We start from the raw sequence: 24,793 nt of genomic DNA, 5'->3' as shown, positions 1-24,793 counted from the left end.
TCACTATACCCATCAAATGTTGCAAGAAACCCCTAACATATTAAAAAATACATAACCCATACATTTAACTAGGTCATCTAACTAAACAAACAGAAATGCTGTTTGTTTGTAATAAACATGTACCTAAAAGTGTTAATAGGATAAACCTAAAATAGTATCTTTTTATGATAAATTCCCTCTTATTGAGCAATTGCATTAAAAAATTTAAAATGCAGCTAAAATATGCAAGGCTTCCTGCTTTCACCATCAGTGTACTTACATACTGAAAAAACAATCTGAGAACCAAAAAACAATGCTGAATGAATCAAGTGGTAACATTTAAAGCATCTATACTGATGGGGATTATTTGGAGTTTATAATCCCACAAAAATTTATCAGCTTTCTCTTCTTCTAATTTTATACTAAAATTTACCTGAATTTATAATTTATCTTAAACTCATGAACATCTATTATCAGTAAGAGGTCATTCAAGATTTTGGTCTTTACTACCAAATATTTACTTTCAAAACAACACATCCTAAATCTATTTAAGAACCATTACAAACCTTCAAAGCAGTTTAGTTCCAGCAAGACTAGGAGGATGGAAAATAAAGTGGGGAATTTTAAAAAGTGAGACATTACTTACCGAAATGGCACTAATTCTTCTTGGCTGAGTACAAACTATCCTGCATGCAGATCCTTTTCCTCTTTCAATGTAGTTATCCAAAATGAACTGAGTAACTTGAGTAGTTTTTCCACAACCAGTTTCACCACTTATTACTGTTACTTGATGGTTATCAATCATATTCACCAATTCCTATTTCAAAATGGAAAATAAGTTGAAGAACATCACATAATGACTAACTCTGAAAAAGTAGTAATCAAAATACCATCAAACTGAAGGTAACCATTTTTAACAAAGGTATTAATGCATTTAAAATTTTGTTAAATGCAATGCTGACAGTTTGTATATCTGGGTCTACCTGTTTTCAAGAGAAAAGCAGCATCAAATTATGAAAAAAACAAACACAAGGCACTATGAAAGGAAAACACACCAACAAGAACTGGAAGAGACAGCTCTAAGTTCTACACATAAGAATAAACATTAATTAAAAAGAATGCTGAGTGTAGGACTACTGAGTACAAGAAAAATCCCAATACCCAACCAACTACTGAAGACATTAAGGGGTTATATCAAAACTCAATACGGCTTTGTCTGCAGAACAAGTTTTGTATGCTGTTCCAGAGAACAAGGAAGTCTATAATGTATTTCCTTTCAAATAATTAAAGTTTGTAAATACCTAAATCAAAGGGGTAAACTTCAAATATCTGGAAAACCTCACATTTGGGGAAGGTCTTTCTTAAAACTTTTAGATAAACACTAATATTTTTAATAGTAATATTCACTGTATTAATAAGACCATCCTACTACTTCTAAGTAGTATTGGAGGTTATTTTTATCTACATTTTGAAAACTCACCTTTAAAAATTTTCCCATCTACTGTAACACACTATATATATATCAGAACAAGTTCCAAGTTTAAACAATGAAATTATAGCTTGTACAGCATGTGATTAATTCATTCAATATTTACTGGGGGGGGGGGGTGGTGGTGGTCTCTGAGTCAAGTAATACATAGTGAACACTTTGTCCTCAAGAATTTACACCAGCCTAAGGGAGGAAAAAACACTGTGGCAGGTGGTACTTAACCAAAACTTTAATCAAAACAAAGTAAGGCTGAGAGAACAGAGTAGGATGGAGGACTGTATTACTCTCTATAAGGTAACTATGTAATAAAGCATAATAAATTAACTAAAGTACTCTATTTTCAGTAGTCTCAATTTTAATTAAAATGTTTGGTCTCAAATTAGGAGTAAGGGTATTTACCCAAGATAAATTACATGTGAAAATTCTATTTTTCTTAAAGTTCTTAACATTTCATTTTAGACAGAAATGAGAAAAGTTCAGGAAAATGGTTTCATGACCATTTTTTTCTTTTGGTCTTTCAAAAATTCAAAAGAATAAAATGAACTTTCAGTAATATCCTTCAGAGGAAAGTTCTTTAGTTTGTATTTTTTGATATAGATCTTAAAAGAATTATATTTTAAGTATTTTGCAAATTAAAGGATATATTATTTATTTTACCTTTTGCATTCCATATGAAGGGAGCTTTTCCCTGAAATGCTGAAAATTAAAAACAATTGTTAATTTTCACAAAAGAATCAAATTACAATCATGGTAATCAGAATATGTCATAAATATGCTAGAATCCCAATATATTACTTCATTATGTCAAGTATCAAGACTTAAAAAAGAATTTTTATAAAAAAGAACTCATGAACTTAACAATCCCCTTTATTTTTAAAACACTGAAAAAGAGAATTCCATTACATTCAACAGAGTGGAGACACTTTCTTTGAGTTAAAGTGGCAGTAAAATGCAATCTGATCTGTCGTCTAATATAGCATTCTTGTAGTCCCTAAATTGCTTTTACCATCTTTTGTTTGTTTTATATATTCATCTTAGATTTGTTTTGCTATCACAATTCATTTTCCCACCCATCAATCTACCATTTACTAATCCATAAGGCACTGGTACAGATTAATTACTTCTGGGTACTTGCCTTTGAGAATCAAAGAAAATTGAAAACAAGTAACATGTGGGGCACACCTGGGTGGCTCAGTCAGTTAAGCGTCCGGCTTCGGCTCAGGTCATGATCTCACAGTTCGTGGGTTCAAGCCCCATGTCGGACTCTGTGCTGATAGCCCAGAGCCTGGAGCCTGCTTTGGATTGTGTCTCCCTCTCTCTCTGCCCCTCCCCTGCTCTCACTCTGTCACTGTGTCTCTCAAAACTAAATAAACATTAAAAAAAAAAATACGTAAAACAAGTAATATGTGAAGAAAATCTGGTCCTACCATTTAAGAGCTAAGATCTTAAGACAAACTTGGATCCTGAATCCCTCAAAGGTTGTATCTCATAAGGTTGCAAGGAATCTGAATGAAAAACCTTTGTATAAAAAGTAGCAGTTTCTGACACATATAAGCTACTTAATTTTTGGTGAATTGCAACTGAAACACCCAAGAAGAAATGATTAACTCCTGTATCTTTTATTTGATGATGTCTTTGCAATTCTGAAAACCTACACTACATGAAAATGACATACACTTAAGAGTATTATGGTTTACAATGACCTAGGTACATTATAACATGAAAAAACAAACCATAGCTTTAATAAACTTCCTTTATTGAAAAGAAAAAAAAAAAAAGCAGTAAAATTAGAACTGTCCCAGGTAATCCACTATATTATTGCCATTTTTCAAAAATTTTTATTTCTTGAAATATTGCCCTCATCTTTTGCCTACTTGATTTGTCAAAATAGGAGAATAAAAAAAAATCCCCCACTATTTTTTTTATTGTGATGTAATTGACATACAACACTATAATAGTTTCAGGTGTATAACATGATTCAGTATCTTCTTGTACTATGAAATGATTACCACAGTTAAGTCTAGTTAATATCCATCATCACACATATTTACAATTTTTTTTCTTTATAACAAGAACTTTTAAGCTCTTAGCAACTTTCAAATATACAGGATAGCATTACTAACTATAAGCTATATATTATATATCAGCATTATATATATAACACATTGTTAATATATTAACATTATATATATATATATATTAGCATTATTAACTATGCTATATATGCCTGCTTGGTTATGGTCAGTCAGGTAATTCTCAGTATCATAAAAAACAAGGCAATGTGATGACTTGAATGAATTCTAGCAATTTGAAACAAGCTGCCACACTTTTGTTGGTAATTTTTTATTATAATACATTATTTAAAACCATTTAATGATTTCTAGAAGTACTTCATGTACTTCAATGTAACCATCTCAATATATATATAGAAGCTCTCCCATTAAATTTGAAACTAGCATTAACCACATTTGCTTTCTAAATATATAAATGCTGAAGATAGTTACAACCCAATATTCTTTATCAAGACAGACAACCCTTCTATTTCCTAATTTCTGGCTGTAACCCTGAGATATGAGACAATGAAGATTATAAGCTCCTTGAAGACAGGAAATGTCTTATTAGTCTTCAGAAAATACAGCACAATGACAGACATGTAAAAAATGGAAAATTAATGTTTATTAAATAAATTATAACAATGGCATATTACCAAAAAGGATTAAAAAGTTGAGCTCTTAAGCACATCTAACTTTTATTTTATTTTTTATTTTATTTATTTTGAGAGAGCAAGAGCACAAGCAAAGAAAGGGCAAAAGGAGAGGGAGACAGAGAATCCCAAACAGGTTCCACATGACCTAGGGCTTGATGGCACAACTGTGAGATCATGACCTGAGCTGAAAAGAAGAGTCAGGGGCTCAACCAACTGAGCCACCCAGGCACCCAACACATCTGAATTTTAGACTGGATTCTGTTACTAGCTGTGCAACTGTAGATAGGTCACTTAACCTAAGATTTTTTTCCCCTCTCCATCACAAATATGCAGAATTTCTTACACAGGGTTGTTGGGAGGTTTAAATGATGTAGTACATGTGAAGTGTTTGTAAGTGTCTAGCCAATAGGAAGAATGTTTTACACATTTGTTCTCCTAACTTCCTTACTGGATCACTCACACATTTTTAATATTTGAGTCTGTCCTCCAAACAAAGCAGAGAGATAGGAGCTAAATCTCCTTCTTCCTAAGGCTATAAAAGAAGCTCTGCTCTCAACCACAATAATCTGAAATGATTAAACTTGAAGTCTCCTGTCCTGGAATCATATTTTCACTACATAGGCATCAAAAAATTACACAATTCCCCTCTGGACAACCTTACCTCAACTGTTTTTTGTTTTTTTAATTTTTTCATTTTTGAGAGACAGAGACAAAGCATGAGCAGGGGAGGGGCAGAGAGAGAGGGAGACACAGAATCTGAAGCAGGTTCCAGGCTCTGAACTCTCAGCACAGAGACCGACACGGGGCTCAAACTCACAGACCTACGATCATGACATGACCTGAGCTGAAGTTGGATGCTTAACTGACTGAGCCACCCTGGTGCCCCACTTTTTTTTTTTTAAATAATTTTTTTAAGTTTATTTATTTTGAGAGGGACAAAGACAGCATGAGCAGGGGAGGGGCAGAGAAAGTGGGAGAGAAAGAATCCCAAGTAGGCTCTGTGCTGTCAGTGCAGTGCCCAATGCAGGGCTCAAACTCATGAAACTGTGAGATCATGAGTGAGCCAAAACCGAGAGTCAGACACTTAACCGACTGAGCAGTCCAGGTGCCCCTTTACCTCAACTGTTCTAATCAGGATATCCAACCTGATCAACGACAGTCAATGGATCCTTTCTTTCCTATGGGACAGGTGATATTCTGCCTTTCTCACAAAGAGTAATACATATTTGCATATTAAAGATGTGGCCCTCAGAACTTCCTCATTTTCTCTTAAAAGAAATACACGTGAACATTTTATTACATCTATCTCTAGAATATCCACAAAGCGTAAATTTTATGTTTTAACAGGAAGGGACCTAAAAATATCTTGCCTACCATAGAAAGAACATACTGAAAAACTCAGAAGAATTTTTGTTCTTGTCACAGTCTTATCTTTAAAATGCTGGTGAACATATGTACATCATAACTTTGGGGTATTTAATTTTATCATCTGTAAAAGGAAGGAGTTGGATTAAATGGTCTAGACACCTTACAATTCTAACCACCTTGTCTCTTACGACATCTCACAAAACTGTCCAAGAAAGGTTCAACTAATTTCTTCTCCTCACTATGTAAGCTGCTGTAGGTTGTATGCAATTCCACTCCCATGCTTTTCTCTGGTATAAGAGAAAGAATCCCCACAGAGAACAGTCTATAGAAATACCACTGATCTATACCACGTAGCTACTTCTAAACGTAAATATATTTTTATCAAGTGTGAGAAGAAATGACAAAAACTTTTTCCACATCTTGCTTTCCATTACCTGCATTTCAATATACCGAGGGTCACTTTTTTTCTTTTGTAAATCTTCCAATAGTTGTTGGTCTAAGGTTACATCAGGTTCATTTTCTTGCAAGAGATACTCAGAATCTCGGTCAATATATTTGTCCCTGATTCTAAATGTCCTCTTTTCTTGATTTATCAATTTCTTTTCCTGGTCCTCAAGTTTTTTCTCTGAGTTTGGTTTGCTCTCAGCAGGAACTTCAGTCCCGTAACTATTTTGACAAAATAAAAAAATGATAAAAGGTTAAATGAAGAGCTGCTAGAGCCCTGAAACAAAACAATATGCTATTTATTTTAAAATCACCAGCTATTATTCTTTCTTAGATCAATTATGAAAATACTTAGATTTTTATAATGAATTCAAAGTTTTCCTCCTTGTAAATAGATATTACCATACAAGTTATTCCTTGTGTAGCTAAAAAAATTAAAATTCACATAAGTCATCCCTCCATTGCAATGACTTACCATATTTTTCTGATTTTTCTAAGCTTCATTTCACAACTTCCATTTTCTTCCTGCCACCATTTCTGAGTGCTTATAAATGGGATGCTACATTATACAGTCCCAGAAAAACCTCTCTTAATTTTTCCTCTAAATGGCACAGCCCCCGTAATCATCCTAAAATAGCAACAACTTAACTTCTTACAGATTTCTCCCAGAATTTTGGAAATACAAAGATGGTGAAAAGGAAAACAATAAACAATAACTTAATAATGATCACATATCCAAATAGACTATTCCTACCATTTAGCTTTCTGTGGAATGAATGTGCCATCTGGATTTTTTTCAATCTACCACCAAATAGAGTCAGTCTATATAAGAAAAAGGCTTACTTCAAGGTTAAATTTCACTTATTGAAGAGTCTAAAGAGGTTATTTTTATTATCTTTTTTTCCCCCTAGCCAATGCTATGAAAGAAGTGTTACTCGGTCCATTCTTTAAAAGAATGTGTTTTGCTTTACCCGTGATCTTCAGGAGCAAACCAGGATATCTGTGCTTCCGAATCTTTATCATTCTTAGCTTGGACTGAATGCAGCAGCTGCACAATTTGTTCTTCTCGACGTTCATCCATGTGTACTACAGCTCTCTATTTTGTGCAAAGCAAACAGTATCCTTATCAACACTAGAAAGCATGTACAAAATCATTTGATAACTAAAACAAAAGAGCAGATATATACATATCCAACATTCATATGAAACCTAAAATTGCCCTACCAGGTGCTCTAGACCAATTTCACTTCACAGACCTAATGTTAATATTTTTGTATATATCCTTTTTCTGCTATATATACCTATAAAATTAGCTGCAATATAACTGGCAAAGAAAGTACATTTACATCCCTTACTAAAACTTCGGTTCCTTTCTCTTCTACCCTCTCACATACTGATTATTATAAATTTTTCTGTCTGAAATTTTCAAAGATACAATTAAAGTTACTAAAACACAAATGTTTGGTTTAAAAAAAAGCTAATTGAAAACTGGAAATAATATTTGGTGGCAATGAGCACTTTGAAGTTCTTACAGTAAAAAGATGAATACATTAGGAAGAAGGCTGAGCTCAGAGGAAATAAATAAAATTGACCAACATTCATGAAGATGATGCTCCAATATGGTGATGATGTAGCTGCTTCAGAAGAGAATTAAACAAACAATACCGGACAGGATAGGAATTACACTGTACACAGTTAAGAACAAGAACTTTTACAACTGTTCTTTTATAATTGTACATTGTAACTAGTTGAATTTAAACAGAGTAGTTAAGAGAGGGTAGATTTTTCCTCAAGTGTGCAGACAGGAAAGACAACCAAGATATTAAATGAAAAAAAAAAAAAACACCAGTCGTAGAAAATATATGCAGCACAATCTTATTTTCATTATTATTAATATTGAAATAGATTATTCACTTTATATCGTACATTTTTGCAATATGTCTTCCAGATGTATTTTTTTTTTTTTTTTTTATGTTTATTCACTTCTGAGAGACAGAGAAACAGAGCACTAGCAGGGGAGGGGAGACACAGAACCCGAAGCAGACTCCAGACTCTGATCTGTTAGCACAGAGCCCAAGACGGGGCTCAAACCCACGAACCGTGAGATCATAACCTGAGCCAAAGTCAGACACTTAACTCACTGAGCCACCCAGGTGCCCCCAGATGTATTTCTGACACACAGTAGTAGATGCTGCAGAGAAGTTTGCCAAAAGGATGAATGGCTGAATCTATTTTTTGCAATGAATGTGCATGAATTTTGTGTTAAATCCATTTTTCTCTTTAAAGAAATACACAAAAAGAATACAAGCAGATCTCTGGGAAATTCCAGAAGACTTCTGCAACTTAACTGAAAAGTTTACTAAAACAATCATTATGCTTATATAATTAAAAAGTCCAAACTCTGGCTGATAGGAAAGCCGTAAGGAAGCACAGGTTAGAGCAAAATCTGTTTATTGACAGGTACTAAAGCCCATCATTTTTTTTTTTTTAACTATACAACATGAAAATCTCGTTAAAATGGTTTATATATCAGACTAATGTATCTCTTCATAGTATAGGGTACGTAGTCTCCACCAAGACTAGGAGCTTGTACCTGGTTTCTCCTAGACTGCTCTACGCATCTTTTTTACCTGTGATGATTTTAATCTGTAAAGATCTGCTGTAAAAAACCCCAAAACATTGCATATGTCAGCTCTTCAGAGTTCTGCAATTCCTTCTAGTAAATTATGGAACCTGAGTGGTCTTGGGGACACCCAACACAGAGTTTCATTATTGGAACATTTCTGCCCTGTACTTTGAATTCTGTAATGTCCTCAGCACATGTTAACATTTATTGCTTTGTATACCTACATGAAATGGTCATCGAGTTTTTTCTTGGCAGTTAGAAACTACAGGACATTTTAATGATTAAAGACTACTCTAGGAAGGAACCCCAAGACATAAAGTCATTATCAAGCAGTTTCCTTAATTTTTCCCAACACCTCAACCACCCAAAGGCACTGTTTCTTCTGTTCACTTTCAAAATGGGACAGATTAAGCACTTCTTCTCTGAAGAATGATTTATTTCCAATTGAAAGTCACAGAATAGCATTTCTTCAACCAAACAAAACCTTATATTTTGAAGTTTTTTTTATCTCTACTAGCAGAACAAAAGTTCTTCTCACCTTGCTGTATGAGTTTTAGATATTCACAAAAAAGGCAGGATGACTGAAAAACGAAAAAGCCCCTGAAAACATAATTTATACTTTTTTTTTTTTTTATGTTTACCTATTTTTGAGAGAGAGACAAAGTACAAGCAGGGGAAGGGATAGAGAAAGAGGGAGAGACAGAATCCAAAGCAGGCTCCATCCTCTGAGTCATTCAGGGCAGAGTCTGATGCAGGACTCAAACCCATCAACTGTGAGATAATGACCTGAGCCAAAGTCGGACGTTTAACTGATTGAGCCACTCAGGTGCGCCCAATAATTTATACTTTTTAATAAAAACACAACTTATACCTCCTATAAATTGTTTTTAACAAGGTTCTCCCACAATGAGGCTCCAGAGGCTATGGGCAGTGGAGATTTTAGGAGTGCCAAAATTCCAAACATGGATCTAACCTTTTTTTGGTAGGTTACCTCCTCCTAATCTTCTACCAGTGGTATCACCCTTCACTCTACCTCACCCCTCAAGCATGGAGAATCTCAATCATGTTTTGGGTGTCATGACTATTTTATTTTATCATGGCATTTAATTTTTTTTATTGTTTTCCCCTTTTTTGGACAACCTCAAATATCCTTGCTTTTAGTCATAAATTCCTGGCAAAGAAGATCCACAGTGATATCCAGCAAATTGTCTACGTTTATTAGCTTCTAATTGTGTGCAACTATTTTAAACCATTACCACCTTCCTGTTCACCCTCAACATTTCACAAAGAAAACAAAAACAAATGGAAAAGTCCTCAACTGATTGCCACCAAACCCAAGTCCACCTGTATCAGAATCTATCCTTTGTCCTCTTCCTTCCCGTTAATGGAATTGGGAGGCCATTTTCCTGCTTAAGGTTGATCTCTCCACTAAACTCTGCAGTCCAATAATTCCTTTCACCTCCTCAGGGCTAATCCTTCTATTGAGATTTACATTCCTTTCCTAAATCTCTCTCTGGTAGTCATTAGCCTACTGATCAATATTCTGGTTTGCCTCCTTCCAGGTATATGGTAGAAGTACATTTTCCCACCCATGACGTAAGCATGACCATGTGACTTACTGGCCAGAGAAATGTAAACAGGAGTCTCTTAAGAATCAGGGCAATTTACTGTATTCCCTCCAGCTGCCACCAAAACCAGCTACTTTTCAGATGGGTGGAGCTCTGTGAGCCATTCTCATAAGGAGAACTCTCAACCTAACTCCCAATGGTCCAGTAATTTGAGTAGAAAAGCAACCTTTGTTGTTATAGCTCCCTATGATTTGGAGGCTGTTTACTACTGCAGCATAATTTAATCTACCTGATAAACGTTTCCTCTCCACTGACTCCCTACCATCAGTACATGAACAGGAATAGAGTCAAATTTCTTTACCTTAAAAAGAAAAAATGTTTATTTATTTTGTGAGACAGAGAAAGAGTGTGCACACATCAGGGGTGGGGGCACACGAGAGGGAGGGAGAGAATCCCAAGCAGGCTCCACACTGTCTGTTTGGAGCCGGGCTGGGTCTCAGGAGCCACGAGATCATGATCTGAGAGGAAATCAGAGTTGGTCACTTAACAGACTGAGCCACCTAGGACTCCCAAATCTCTTTACTTCTACAACACAAAATCCTCTTTTGAATCCACCCAACCCTATCAGATACTGCCCTATTTTTCTTTCTCCTCTTCACAGTAAAACTGATTGAAAAGTTCTCCATTTCTTCACCTCTCCTTCACTAGTCAGCCCCCTGCAATCTGGCTTTTACCTCCACCACTCCACAGAAAGGGCTCTCATTAAAGTTGCCAAGGACCTTGTTGCTAAATCCAATAGACACTCTGAGTTCTGACCTTACTTGACATCTGTGTAGCATTTGCCACTATTTGATTACTTTCCTTTTTTCATACACCCTTTGCTGCCTTCAACACTGCTCCTGGATTCCAAAACAACACCCACCTTATTTTCCTCTTCTCTGGCTGTTCCTTCCTAGATAAGAATCTATGAAACTTCTCTTACTCCAACCCTTAAATTTTCTTACTCTACACTGAACCCTAGTGATCTCCAAACTAGCAACACTGGCACCATTTGGGATTCTGTCAGGAAAATAGAATCTCTCACTCCACCCTCGTCCCACATTTTAAAAAGGTGCCAAGACTTTCAAGTCTGAAAAACAATGATCTATAGAATTTAGGCCTGCACCCACTTGTCTTCTCCATTCACTATCCATAGGACCTACTATCCATAGGACCACAAACTGCCAATCTAAATTTCTCTAGGCATCAGATCCACAGGGCCTCCTACCTCCCTGAAATCCTCACTTTTATGCCCTACAACATCAAACTCAGGGTCCTTAAGCTGAGTCTATCTTCCTCCATCAAGCCTGTTTCTTATATAGTCATAAACATGTCATTTATTATACATACTTGCTTTCCCCTTCCCTCCCAGATAAAATCACTTTTGAATCTCCTGAATTGCTTTAATCTGTCCACTTTCTTCCATCCATCTTCATGTCCTAATTTAAGCTATCATTTCTCACCTTAATTACTGCAAAGGCTACTTAACTGGTCTCCCTGTCCCAGAACTGCCTCTTTTCAGTTCATTCTCTATACTGGTATGAAAATGAATTTAAACACACACTCAATAATTTATTTTGTTTCAAATGCTTTAATGGCTTACAGGAGTTCCTAGGGGCAAGTCAATGAATTTCAAGGTGCTGCTTATTTTTCTAGTACCAGGCTTTTCAGATTGTTGCTTATAAAATTATATTAAAGAATCATTATCAGTATCAATTAAAAAAAAGAGCAAAAAAGATACCAACACCACACTCAGAGCAATGTACAGATCATTATCATTTTATGAAACTTTTTGTTCAGTTATAGATACCTGTACACTAGGCTGCAAATTAACATATATTTCTTCCTGTGGGAAACGGTCAACAAGTTTGAAAGCCACTGCTCTGCCTTCATCTCACCACACTCCAACACCCATGCTCTTATTCTTTCAGTTCCTTGAACATGTTCCTCTTGACCTCTAAGTTGTGGCACGTGCTGCTGCCTCTGCCTGAGAATCCCCTTCCAAATCCCCCAATTCCAAACATACACACTTCGCTATCTTCCAAGTTTCACGTTAAGAGTTATTTCCTCCGGAAAATCTACAATCCTCCTAGTCTGAGTTAGATGATAATCCACATTCTCCTTTTAATATTTTAACATTGTAAACTATCCCTGTAACAGCCCCTAACACCACAATTTCTTTAAGGTAGGGCCTACACCCTATTAATACAGTGCTTAAGATAGTGTCTCAAACATATCAATCATTAATTAAAAAAAATGAAAATTGAAAGAAAAAGAGCACACTGTTAGAATGTGGTAACTTTGTAAACATAGGGATTACCTAAAAATTAAAAGTTAGGGAAATTGGAAAGCAATCATATACGGCTGAAGGTGGTCAAAAAAAAAAAAAAAAAAAAAAAAGGTAGGATGAGCCAATCATTGAAAAATGGTCATATTGAGATAGAGAAGACGGAGATGCATTTTAGAGAGAATGGTAGAAGAATCGTAATACAAAGCAAAAATAGAAGTATATTTACAAAAGCTACAATTACATCAGATTGGGAACATGGGCTCAGAGAGTTAAGTACACAGAGGGAAACCTAGTAGTATATTGAAGCTATATTACCAAGATTCCAGTAAAACATGTTAGAATGCAACTGAAATATATTCAACTCAGACAGATGTGACCTGGCTTCCAATCCCAAATTGTGAGCTAGAGAATGAGGCAATCTACTTTTTGCTTTTGAAAGTACTGTGAGTGGTTCTACAAAGGACAGACTCAGTGGAGAGCAGGAGTGGGAGCCAAAAGACTAGTTAGGAGGCCAAGAACACTGAACAAAATAGTGGCTTGATCTATGGTAACTGCTGTGGAGACAAGTCGTTGGATTTGGGATATATTATAAAAAGAGCAGGCAGATTTGCTGAAATGAAAGAGAAATATTAAAGATAAATCCTGTTTGGGAGTTGCAAGTGAATAAATGGTAGTAACATTTACTAAAATGAAGGTTTGGGAAGGGGTAGAAATCCAGAATTCCATTCAGAATGATCCATAACACAACTAGCTTCAGGTGGAAATAATGAGCAATTTTTCCTGATTAAATTTTTCATCTGTTCGCATATTTTCCCAACCAATATCATATTTCCCAGTATCATGTTTCTTTAGATCCCCAGGGCAACAGCCATAATGTGGTCTAAATAAAACTTGATAAAGAGTAACTTTTCTAGTTACTGTGCACATCCTTTTATAGCAATCAGCCAATTATCCTTGCAATGTCAAGATGACTTAGATGTGCTCCCTTTCCTTAAAAAAAAAAAAAAGTCTTCTCAATGAACGAGTTAATTTTGGGCTGACAAACATGTACGTATATATATTTTTTAAAGAGAAGGTGATAAGGCGTGAAGATAAATGGATAGTGCCAAAAAATCATTTTGATTAAAATGACACAGATAAAAGAAAAATAAAGAAATGGAATAATTTAAAAGCAGAAGCCTAAATGAGAACTTAATTACATACATTCAGTACCTAACATGAAAGGTGCTTTTAATGAAGTTACTAAAAAGTTGTTCTCAGGCTTATAGTAACAAAGCTTGATTAAAAAAAAAAAAAAAAAAAAACTAAACTAAACTAAACTAAGCCAGTCAGCGAACTTTAATGCTTTCCTTACTACAGATCTTCAAGATACAAACCAAATGGGCCGGGCAATCACCAACGCTAAGAGACTAAATAATCTCTTGAAACGTCTCCTATTTCTAGGATCCCACGTTTCCTTCTCAAAGAGGAGCTGCTACTCATCAGAAACCTCCCCAGCCCAACATAAAAACAAAAAACCTGGGTTTGTGGCTATTTTTTAATGCTAAATATGAAAGCTAGGCTATTCTTCTGAGCGATCTACATTCAAAATAGTACTTGACAGCTTTTATTCCGCGCAAACTTATATGTATCAAGAAGGCCGCTATTTTCGAACTCTTTGGGCAAAGAACTTAAATAAAAGTGACCAAAATTTTTCTAAGGGAAAGGGCGGCCAGAGATCCTAACACAGTGATACCCCAATGAAGTTAACTTCCGATAGGACGTGAACTTAACATTTGTTTTGCTCAGTTCTCACGTCCTTAAAGCAAAATATACATCCAGCCTGCACAAATCCTAACTGCTCCAGGTCAGATGAGCATGGCTAATGTTAAACTACATAATATCCGCTACCGGAAGTTGTAGCATAATACCTTTGCACACTTGATTTTCATTTCACACAGCACATGCATGAGTCAAGGAACAAAAAACGAAAAGGTTAGGGGCGGCGGAAGGGAAAAAGCCTGTCCTGCCTCATCCCTCTCCACTATCGAGTTTCAGATTTACCTCCTGCCTCTCCGCTTCCTTGTTCTTCTGACCCTGTTTCTTCGCATACCACAAGCCAATTTCGCGGCCTTTCAGGTGCCCGGGATGTCGGCCTCGGCCGCCTCGACCACCTCCTCCTCCGCCGCCGCCGCCGCCTCCAGAGCCTCGGTTCCCTCCATGGCCCCCTCCATGGCCCCCTCCATAGCTTCCCCCATAGCCCCCGCCGGAGCTGCGGGGCCCGCCATCGCGGCCCCAGCTCTGATGGTAGTCATAGCTCATTGTCCCAGCAGACTACAACTCGTGAGAACCTGCAACCGCTAGAAATGGCGTCCGGGCCCGGAAGCTAGTGCACGTCCACTTCCGTTTTGCTTCCGGCGCCCAGCGCGAGAGGGAGGGCTATTGGAGCGTCACAAGTAGCTGTTTCCGGTGACGTCAGGGAGGACGACATCTGTTATCAGGAAGTTGGCTCAGGTGAAGTCTTATTTGGTGTGCCCGCAGTCCTCTATTTTTGTACCTCTGGAGGGAGAGGGAGCAAAAGGCTCGCGGGTTTCCTTACCTACACCAAACATGTGAGGAAATAGGTTTTACTTTTTACTTTCTTATTATACATGATTAAATCCGGAATTTGCGTCCAATTAGGCCGTGGATAGTAAACATCTGTTGACACAGTAAAAGAACCTATGGATCGATGCGTTTTCTCCTAAAAGTCTTGAAAGAAATGAAATGAGTTCATATTTTGGGGTTTTTTGGTAGCTACATCTTGAAAACAGCCTGACACCAGTTTGAAATACATAAATATAAAACTGCCCCTGCCTTTCTTAAAGGATTGTCATTATTTACTGCCTTTATCCAATAGGGTGCAGGGGACACTAGGTTCACTAGGGGACATCCAGTTCATTTACATATTTTCACTGATTTAAAGGTGCTAGGGATACTCACTGAACACGACAAGTGTGGCACCATCTTTCATTTGCTTACCATCTTGAGAAGATAAGGCAAAAGAAATGGTTGTGCAGTGAGGTAAGAAAGGAAAATGCTGTATGCTTTGAAGGGGTCCAGAATACACCTCTGTAGCATAAAAATTACTTTGAGCAGAGGCATTCAATTCCTGAAATCTTGGAACTTCCTAAAAGCAGAGCCTCCCAGAAGGATTCAAAAGAACTCAATTGTCATAAACCCCTTCCCCTGGGAGAGGAACTGATAAGATGGACTTATCACTGGAGACTAGAAGTCAGCATTCCAATGTTAAGCAGGCTAAGCAGGCATTGCCACAAAACTGTTATATATCCCATCTATTTCGTAAGAGCCCATTTTTCCTTCCTAGAAGTATTTTCCCATGAGTGCCTTTCTTCTCCTCCTCTTCTCCTATTAAGATGGTGTACATGCCATCTGTTCTACCCATCTGTTGAAACACATTTTTGTATGAAGTCCCATGGGTATGTGATTAAATTTGTCTCTTTCCTTGTTAATCTGTCTTTTGTCATTTTAATTTGCAGGCCTCTAAGAAGTAAACCTAAGAGAGTAAAGGAAAAGATTTTTCTTCCCAACAGCCATAGATGTTACTGCAAAATAACTTAATTTTGGAGTCAGGTAAGTCCTTTTTAAAACACTAGAGGTTAAGCAGTGACTTTTGAGATAAATAGACTTTAGCCAGACTAATGAGGAAGGGGAGAGATTATTCCAGGTGGAGGAAACAATGTGTATGAGGGGAAATGATAAAATATTGGAGACTGAGAAAACTCTACACTGAAATTTAAAGACTGTTGGAGAAGACCAAAGAGGTAGAAAGGAGCATAAGCATGGAGGAACTTATATACCACATAGAGAACAACAGTAAACTTTAAGTAGGAGACTGATTATTTTTGGCTGTTTTGAATAGAAAGAAATGGAGGAGGCAAAAGTGGATATAGAGAGGCTAGTTAACAGGCTGTGGTTTAGTGGAGGCAAGAAGGAACATGGGAAGGACTGGGATCAAGAGTTATTTGGAGATAAATATGTCAGATTTGATGATTCACTTGATATGGATAATTAGAGGAAGTGGTCAGATAACCCTTGAGTTTACGATTTGAATGACTACCAAATAAGAAGGTACCATATCTTGAGATGAAGAACACTAGATGAGGAGGACTTTTTTTGGACTTGAGGGAGGGTTGAGTTAATGTGTCTAAATAATACATGTGGAGTTTGAGGAGCCTATGAAACATCCAAATACAGATGTCTAGAAAGTGGTTGACTACATGAGTTAAAAGCACAGAGAGAGCAGACGGAGACACATTTTGGTAGTCCTTGGCAAATATGATTAAAACTATTGAATAGTTCCAATAAATGTATTGAAATTCATTGGGCATACCTATATGACAAGTATGTGAATTGTTCAGTAGGTAAGATTGAGTAGGCATATTGGGGATGGTCGCAGCAAAATTTGAAGGAGATAGTGTGGGTTGTTAGGTGACAAAGTGTTATGAATTGAATGTGTCTCCTCAAAATTTATATGTTGAAGCTCTAACCCCCAGTGTAGCTGTATTTGGAGGTGGTGCCTCTAAGGAAAGAAATTAAATGAGTTCATGGAATTGGGGCTCTAATCTGATAGGATTAGTGTCCTTATAAGAAAAGATACCAGAGAGCTTATCCTTTCTTTCCTCAGAAGAAAGGCATGTGTGGACAAAGAGGCTATGTAGAAGCCAGAAAGGGTGCTCTCACCAGAGAACAAATCTGCTGGCACCTTGATCTTGGGCTTCCCAGCCTCCAGAACTGTGAGAAATAAATTTCTGTTGTTTAAGCCAGAATAATACCATAAATAAGTGGTACTTAATTATTTAAACATGGTATTTACTTATTAAACCAATAAAGTGGTTTTTTTTAAGTTTTTATTTATTTATTTTAAGAGTGAGAGAGAGAGAGCATGCATGGGGGGTGGGGGGGGTGGGTGTCATGGAGAGAGAGGGAGAGAAAGAGAATCCCAAGCAGGCTCTGCACTGTCAGCACAGAGCCCCACGCACAGCTCGAACTCATGAGCTGTGAGATCACAACCTGAGCTGAAGCCAAGAGTTAGAGGCTTAACTGACTGAGCTTCCCAGATGCCCCTAAAGTGGTTTAATACCACTGAAACCTGGGGTATTTGTTAAGGCAGCCTGAACAGAGAGTAAGTGGAAAAGAGAACTAATGTTTATTTGTTGCTTAGCATTTGCTGGGTATTGGGCCAGGCAATTCACATTTATGGTCTGCAGAATGTGACCCTCATAGATATGCACATCCTAATCCCTAAAACCTGTGAATATGTTAAACTACATGGCCAAGGAAAATTAAGGTTGCTAATCAGCTGACCTTAAAATGGGGACATTATCCTAGGTTATCTGGATGAGCTCTGTGTAATGGAATGTAGGCAGCATCTAGAGCTGGAAAAGGAAATGGATTCTCCCTTAGAGCCTCCAGAAAGGAATACACCTTGCCAAACCCTAAATTTTAGCCTAGTGAGGATCTTATCAAAAGTCTGTGCCACAGAATTGTGCAGTAGTAAATTTGTGTTAAGACTCCAACTTTGTGGCAATTTGTTATGGCAGCAATAGGAAAGTAATATGATATTCCATATTTCATACAATCCTTATGAAAACCCCAGAGAGAGAGGTAGTGTGATCTCTATTTCCTGATAAATTCTATTATTTTCCTTCACCTCATGTTTGTTGATCCTAAGCAGAATCTTAGTTATAAATTTAAAATTACCGTGTTTTCCTGACTTCTTCAGCATGAAATAGTATGGTATTGCTTTAGGCTATTGCTTTAGACATACACTTTAGAACAAATGGGAAGAAAAGTATCAGTTGGTACTTTTTTTTTTCCTGCTTTGGTTGGAACCAATAAGAATTCTTAGGTTACCTAATGCCAGAAAACAAAAGGAATGACTGACTCATTATAACTGCCATTGTTACTCTTGCTGATGCTCTGCTTTGTGCTGTGCTCTGGGAATGCTGAAAGATGTCTTTCTTAAATGTAATCTCCACTAATCATGGGCTGGGCACAGGATGCAAAACTATTGCATTCACACCCATGGCGTTTGGTATCTAACTCCCATAGGCATGGACCTCCCAGTCCAGTGACTCCCAAGATGGCAGCTAGGGTGAGCCACACAAGACCACACCATTATGGGAAACTACCAGTTTTCCCAATCTCAGGAAATCTCTCATTCTCCATTTTCTTTACCCCAACCCTGTGAAACAACTCTAGCATAATTTTTCATGGGTCTAATATTCATGAGGGACTGGATGGGAATTTTGTTTAGTGTTCCCCTTGGAAAATGGAATCCTTAATGGACTCTGATCTCTTCTTGGTGGTGGGGAGAGGGGACATGCTGATAAGAGTAGTCTTAGATCTGTAAAGATCTGACTGTTTTGGGGTGGAGGTAGGGAGACATGGAGAAAATGTTTCCTTCTTATATCAGGAAAAATACTGGAAAATTATCAACTCAATAGAACATCTTGTCACATAAAATTTGGGGGCTCAAATTGGTAGACATTACCTATTTCCTTTTTAATTAGTATAGGTTACCTATGTTTTGGGGGAAAAACACCTAGATTAGATATAACTTGCTTCACACCTATAGTGTGATTGGATAACTTATTGTCCAATTCTGTGAGAGTTAAAGAGGACACTATTAATTGTCATGCCAGGAAAACAATTGTAAATTGGGACTATCCCATGCAAACCAGATGTTTTGTCATTGTAACTATGAATTACTGCCATTGTCTGCTAATTCTATCTGCTTCTCATAAAAAGAAAGAAAAAATGGATTTTAGTATTCATGTTAAACATCTTCTTGAATGTTTTGCATAACATATTTTCCCTTGAAAACTACATAATCTAATTCAATTAGTGGATTTTTCGCTGCCCAATGTAAGCAGACAATCTGGGAATTTAGGGAAAAATGTTTTGAATGATCCTAAGAAAACAAATTTTAATACTTTTTTTCTCTATAAAAAATAATAGAAATACGAACTCTTAAACTTAAGCAAGTAGCTATGTATCTTCACTACTGTAACCAGCTGACCATGGATTTATCCAAACCCTAATATTTTTTGACCTTCACATTTTAAAGCTTCTGGGGATTGCATTTCTGCTAAGTGGTGGAGACTAAAATTTGCTCCTGAGGTATTTTTTTTCTTTTTTTCTGGAAAAATTACTCAGTGAGACTATGCTTATGTAAAGGTACAGATTGTCCTCTGTAATAAACTGTTTCAAAATAATGTGACTCCAGGAACCTAAATCATTCTACGTAATATTGTAGAAGATTGTCATTGTGGTCATTTTGTATTTGGGTTTTGATTGCCCAGTGCCAGCAAGTTCCTGCTCATTCTCAAGAAGAACATGTGTTTTTGTATTTGTGTATGTGTTCTTTGTGGATTTTGAAGTTGAAATCCCAAGACTGTAGGAAAGACATACAAATATGATTTTTTTTTTTTGTATCTTGAGTTGGAGAAGAAATCACATGCACAAATTAATCTATGTTTGTAGCAGTATAGTCTGTTCTAGAATCAAGACCAGATAACTCAAACCCTGGAAGATGTGCCATTCTTGGATTGTGGTATGCATCTGCATCTTGTGACACCAGGGATGGGGCACTATTTACATTCTAATAGAGTGTGGTGTATTAGTGGTGTTAGTGCTTAGTGGGGTCATAGCATGTGTCAGAGACTGGATAGGTAGCTGTTTGCCAAATTTAGGTTTCTTCTTCCTCTGCACAGATAGGTCTATTTCTTAACCTCCTTTGATGTTAGGAATGTCTGTATACCCAGAGGTCTCCAGCGTAGCAGAAGCAGCAGTGATTGAGGTGCTGTTTTTCCAGGCCATCCCTGGAACAGTCCTTGCTGGATCCTCTCTGCCCTTTGCCCCTTATGCCAGCTTAATATGGATGAGGATAATGATAATAAAAATGAAAGAGTGGAACTACAAGATGGAAAGAGCCTAGACCCCTGAACCATACCTTAGAAGAGAAAGTCTCAACTACTTTTAACTGCTTTTAAAAGCTTTTAACTGCTGCTGCTTTTCTTCAACTCTTTCAAGTCTCTCTCTTTTTTTTTAATGTTTATCCATTTTTGAGAGAGAGAGCATGAGTGGGGGAGCAGCAGAGAGAGAGGGGGACAGAAGTTCCGAAACATGCTCCATGCTGACAGCAGTGAACCTGATGCGGGGCTCGAACTCACGAGCCGTGAGATCATGACCTGAGCTGAAGTTGGATGCTGAACTGACTGAGCCTCCTAGGCACCCCTGTCTTCCAGATCTTGTGCAAATTCCTCTTTCTAGCAGACACTAAATCTGAAACTTGCCAGCAAAAGAGACTGGAAAATGTAGTTTTCAGGCTTCTAGCCTCTGTGATATGTGGAGGACATTAGAAACATTGGGATATTCCAAGGTATTAACAGAAAATAGATGCCAGAGGTAATTTTTTACCTCAAATTACAGGCTCCATAGAAAAACATTTAAGAAATGTAAGTGGAGAATCTGGGTGGCTCAGTCAGTTGGGCGTCCAACTCTTGATTTTGGCTCAGGTCATGATCCTAGGGTCGTGGTATCGAGCCCTGCATCAGCTCAGCATGGAGCTTGCTTGGGATTCTCTCTGCTCCCTCTGCCCCTCTCCCCAGCTCACATGCGCACTCTTTCTCTAAAATAAATAAATGAAAAAAAACTTTTTTTAAAGAAATGTGTAACTTAGGTAGTTACCAAGGAAATCCTTCCTATTTATTGAATCAGAATACGATTCCATCACCATCTCTATTGCTACCACCTTAATTCTAGCAAATATCATCTCTAACCCAGACTATTAAAATAACCTCCTGTTTGTTCTGTAATCGAATTTGTACTTGTATCGCCTTTTCCCCTTGACAACAACCGACAGTGGTCATTTGTGATTTTGTAATCAAATCTTTGCTCAGATCACTTCCCACCTCATTTAGAAAAAGATTCAAAGTCCATACCTGGTCTGCGAGGCATTAATGGTCTGCCTCTCTGTGCTTTTATTTGTCTTTATTTCCAACTACTTTTTCTCTCACTCTTCTGCATTCACATTGACCTCCTGGATGGTTTCATCAAATACCAAAGGCATACTCCTACTTCTGGAAACTTGATGCTCCCTTGGATAGAACTATGATTTCCCTAGATACACAGCATGTTTCATCACTTTATTTAACTCTCTGATGAAATAGTATATTATCAGTGAAGTGTTTCCTAACTAAAGCATTTGAAAAAACACTCCTTCCATCACTGTCCCTTTATTTTCATTTTTTTTTCTCATCATTTTTACCTCTGGTACCTACTTTCTATCAATACATTTAGCATTACCTGATCTATCTATCTATCTATCTATCTATCTATCTATCTATCTATCTATTTGTCTGGGTGCCTTGGAGCAGCCAAATAGTAACAGTGTGATTTACAGTAGGGGTTTTGGGTCATTCCTTATCAGCTTGACTTCCTAAGGAGCTGGAAATTAGTCATGTGAGCTGTCAACCATGCTTTACCCTACCCCTACCATGATGGAGCCCCAGTAAAGACTCTGGATGCCAGGATTCAAATGAGCTTTCCTTGTTGGCAGTATTCCCTATATGTTATCATACGCTGATGCTGAAAGTAATGCTATCTATGACTCCATGGGGAGAGGATAAGAGAAGCTTCACATTTAGACTTTTCCTGGACTTTGCTATATGTGATTCTTCTCTTCGCTGATTTTAATCTGTATCCTTTCCCTGAAATGAACTGTAACTGTGAGAATATAGCTTTCTGTGAATTCTGTGGGTTGCAGCTAATTATTGAAACTGATAGTGGTTTTGGGATACCCTAAATTTGCATTTGGAGTCAGAAGTGAGGGAAGTCTTATGTGGACTGTGTTCTCTAAATTTGCAATTGGTTCAAACTCATACAAATGTACATATATGTGTGAGTGTGTATGTGTGCGTTGTTTTTGTTCAGTCATAGTCCTAAGTACCTAGAACAATTTCTAGCATATAGCAGGCATTCTATATGCTATAATGATATAATGTTACAATAAATGAATGAAAGTAACTTAATAGAATAAATAAGAAACTAAGAGAAAATCTGTTTATGAAAACCAATACTAAAAACCACGTTGAGAAAAGCTTTGAAACACTGCATAACCAAATGGTTTTTATTACATTCTGAGTAATACTGTGATGGTTACTGTCTTCAAAATGGTTGCCTCTGTCAGTCACAACTTTTGGAACTCTTTGGGATTATATGTGGGTTTATATTAACTGGGAGTCTTAGGGATTATGTATTTACAGTTTGTAGGAGTCACCACCAGATGGTGATATTTTTATTAGATAATAAGTAGTTTTTGAATTCAGATTCATGAATTTATAGAGAAAAGAAACTCTATGAAATACTGAATTTATTAATAATAAGAGTATAACAGAGTAAGCTATTTAAATATAGCACAATATATCTAAAAGGGTATTTCCTATGCCAGAAATACATTTTTGCAGTCATAATCACTTAAAATTTTTTTTAACGTTTATTTATTTTTGTGAGAGAGGGAGACACAGTGCAAGCAGGGGAGGGGCAGAGAGAGAGGGAGACACAGAATCCAAAGTAGGCTCCAGATTCTGAGCTGTCAGCACAGAACCTGACTTGGGGCTGGAGCTCAGGAGCCACGAGATCATGGCCTGGGCTGTAGTCGGATGCCCAACCAACTGAGCCACGCAGGCGCCCCATGCAATCATAATTGTTTTAAAGAGTAGGTAGAGTTTATACTGATATAGTTTAACCTTACTCTTTCTTTCTTTCTTTTTTTTACAGTATAATTTATAGTCAAGTTGGCTAACATACAGTGTATACAGTGTGCTCTTGGTTTGGAAGGAGATATTCCTGCATAGGCACAGCCCCTGTTGATTTTTCTTGTGGCTTCAACTATAATTGGATTGGAGTTTGAAGTATTACAGAATAGTATAATGATGCTGATTAGCCTCTCAAACTAAGGTTTTGGGCTAAATAATTGAACTAAAGTGTCAATACAGCACAACTTTTACATGTGTCTGTGTACAGTTAATTCAGCAGCTAAGGGCAATTAAATGGGAATATTGTAGGTTTTTTGTTTTTGTTTTTTTTTGTTTGTTTGTTTGTGTTGTTTTGTTTTGCCAGTTCTCCTAGCATAGGCCCAAGTCCAGTGAAAAGAAAATAGAACACAGGAGGAAAGCACAGTATTACTGTTTTCCAATCCAGTTCTGGTGCTCTTTAAATATTGATTTCCATTGTCTTCTCCTATGCATTAAAGAACTGTGCCAGCTAGAAAGGATTTATTTGTATTTAAATCTTTATTATTTTTTTTAAGTTTTATTGTGGTTCTGTTTCTAATTTCCTTTCTGACAGAAATTGTATTCAAAAGCAACAAAATCATCTTTCTTTTTCATAAAATTATACACCTAAATTTAATATATCAAAACTTACCTTTTACAAAGCATTATTAGAATATTCAGTTCAACTTTACAGGCATTTAATGCCATAAATTTATAATATTTGATTGATCTGGCCATTTGTCATGATGGTAAAATAGCCCTCAATTTTAGGGTTATAAAAAGGCTCTTAAAATATATTTATATAAATAAATAAATAAATAAATAAATAAATAAATAAAATATATTTGTAATGATAATATATTTGAATTTGAATTTATGTGTTATACATTATTTGAGGCTTGTTTTACAAACATTACTAGTTGCATTACATTTAGTTCCCAAATTCAGAAGATGAGATACTGAGAGATTACATGAGAGATAAAGTCCACTGAGAGAATTATTTTGAAAATGACTTCTTGATGGCCAAAAAAAAAAAAAAAAAAAAAAAAAAAGTCTTCTGGAGATGAAATGTCTGAAAGTCCATTTCAAATAATTTAGAATTCTGATTCAATATAAAATAGAAACCAAAATAAATCATTAAAAGAATAATTCACTCAGTCTGTAGTAAATAAGATATGTAAGATGTGTTGCACAGTTAAATATCATGTAGAATGTCAACTCAATAACTTTGGAAAATAAACACTGAAGTAATACGTTTAATGTGTGTTTGAAGAAAGATCAGAATAAACCATTTTTAAGAAACAAATTAGTCTATAGTTTTTGAGATATACATTACTAATAATTGGACAAGGTGATTCCTACATTTTTGCAATGTAACACATTTTAAAATTAATCTTGAAATGTATATCTTACACTCATTTAATAATATATATTGAATTTTCTTGAGATACACATCTTTGAGG

At 36.5% G+C, this 24,793-nt stretch overlaps 1 protein-coding gene and 1 long non-coding RNA gene across 4 annotated transcripts in view; one reads left to right on the top strand and one right to left on the bottom strand.

Moving 5' to 3' along the window:
• DHX36 (DEAH-box helicase 36) overlaps positions 1-14,858 on the bottom strand; it is a 51,004-nt gene extending 36,146 nt beyond the window's left edge. Inside the window, exons 1-5 of the mRNA XM_003991984.6 lie at positions 14,554-14,858; positions 6,959-7,083; positions 5,978-6,209; positions 2,126-2,164; positions 626-796 (exon numbers count right to left, since the gene is read on the bottom strand). Of these exons, the coding sequence (XP_003992033.1) occupies positions 626-796; positions 2,126-2,164; positions 5,978-6,209; positions 6,959-7,083; positions 14,554-14,811 (825 nt within the window). The 5' untranslated portion in view covers positions 14,812-14,858. The remainder of the gene's footprint in view (positions 1-625; positions 797-2,125; positions 2,165-5,977; positions 6,210-6,958; positions 7,084-14,553) is intronic.
• Positions 14,859-14,879: 21 nt separating this feature from the next.
• Positions 14,880-24,793, top strand: part of LOC111562286 — a 437,724-nt gene continuing 427,810 nt past the window's right edge. The window contains exons 1-4 of one of the 3 annotated variants that reach the window (XR_006585376.1): positions 14,932-15,101; positions 15,455-15,552; positions 16,029-16,122; positions 17,177-17,285. This is a non-coding gene — a long non-coding RNA (uncharacterized LOC111562286). Of the gene's footprint in view, positions 15,102-15,454; positions 15,553-16,028; positions 16,123-17,176; positions 17,286-24,793 lie in introns of all 3 variants that reach the window. The other 2 variants (XR_006585378.1, XR_006585377.1) reach the window with 2 other exon arrangements.

This window comes from Felis catus, chromosome C2 (assembly GCF_018350175.1).
Source record: "Felis catus isolate Fca126 chromosome C2, F.catus_Fca126_mat1.0, whole genome shotgun sequence".
NCBI classification, from domain to species: domain Eukaryota; kingdom Metazoa; phylum Chordata; class Mammalia; order Carnivora; family Felidae; genus Felis; species Felis catus.
The sequence above is the reverse complement of the archived record's forward strand: the minus strand, read 5'-3'. Positions and strand labels throughout refer to the sequence as shown.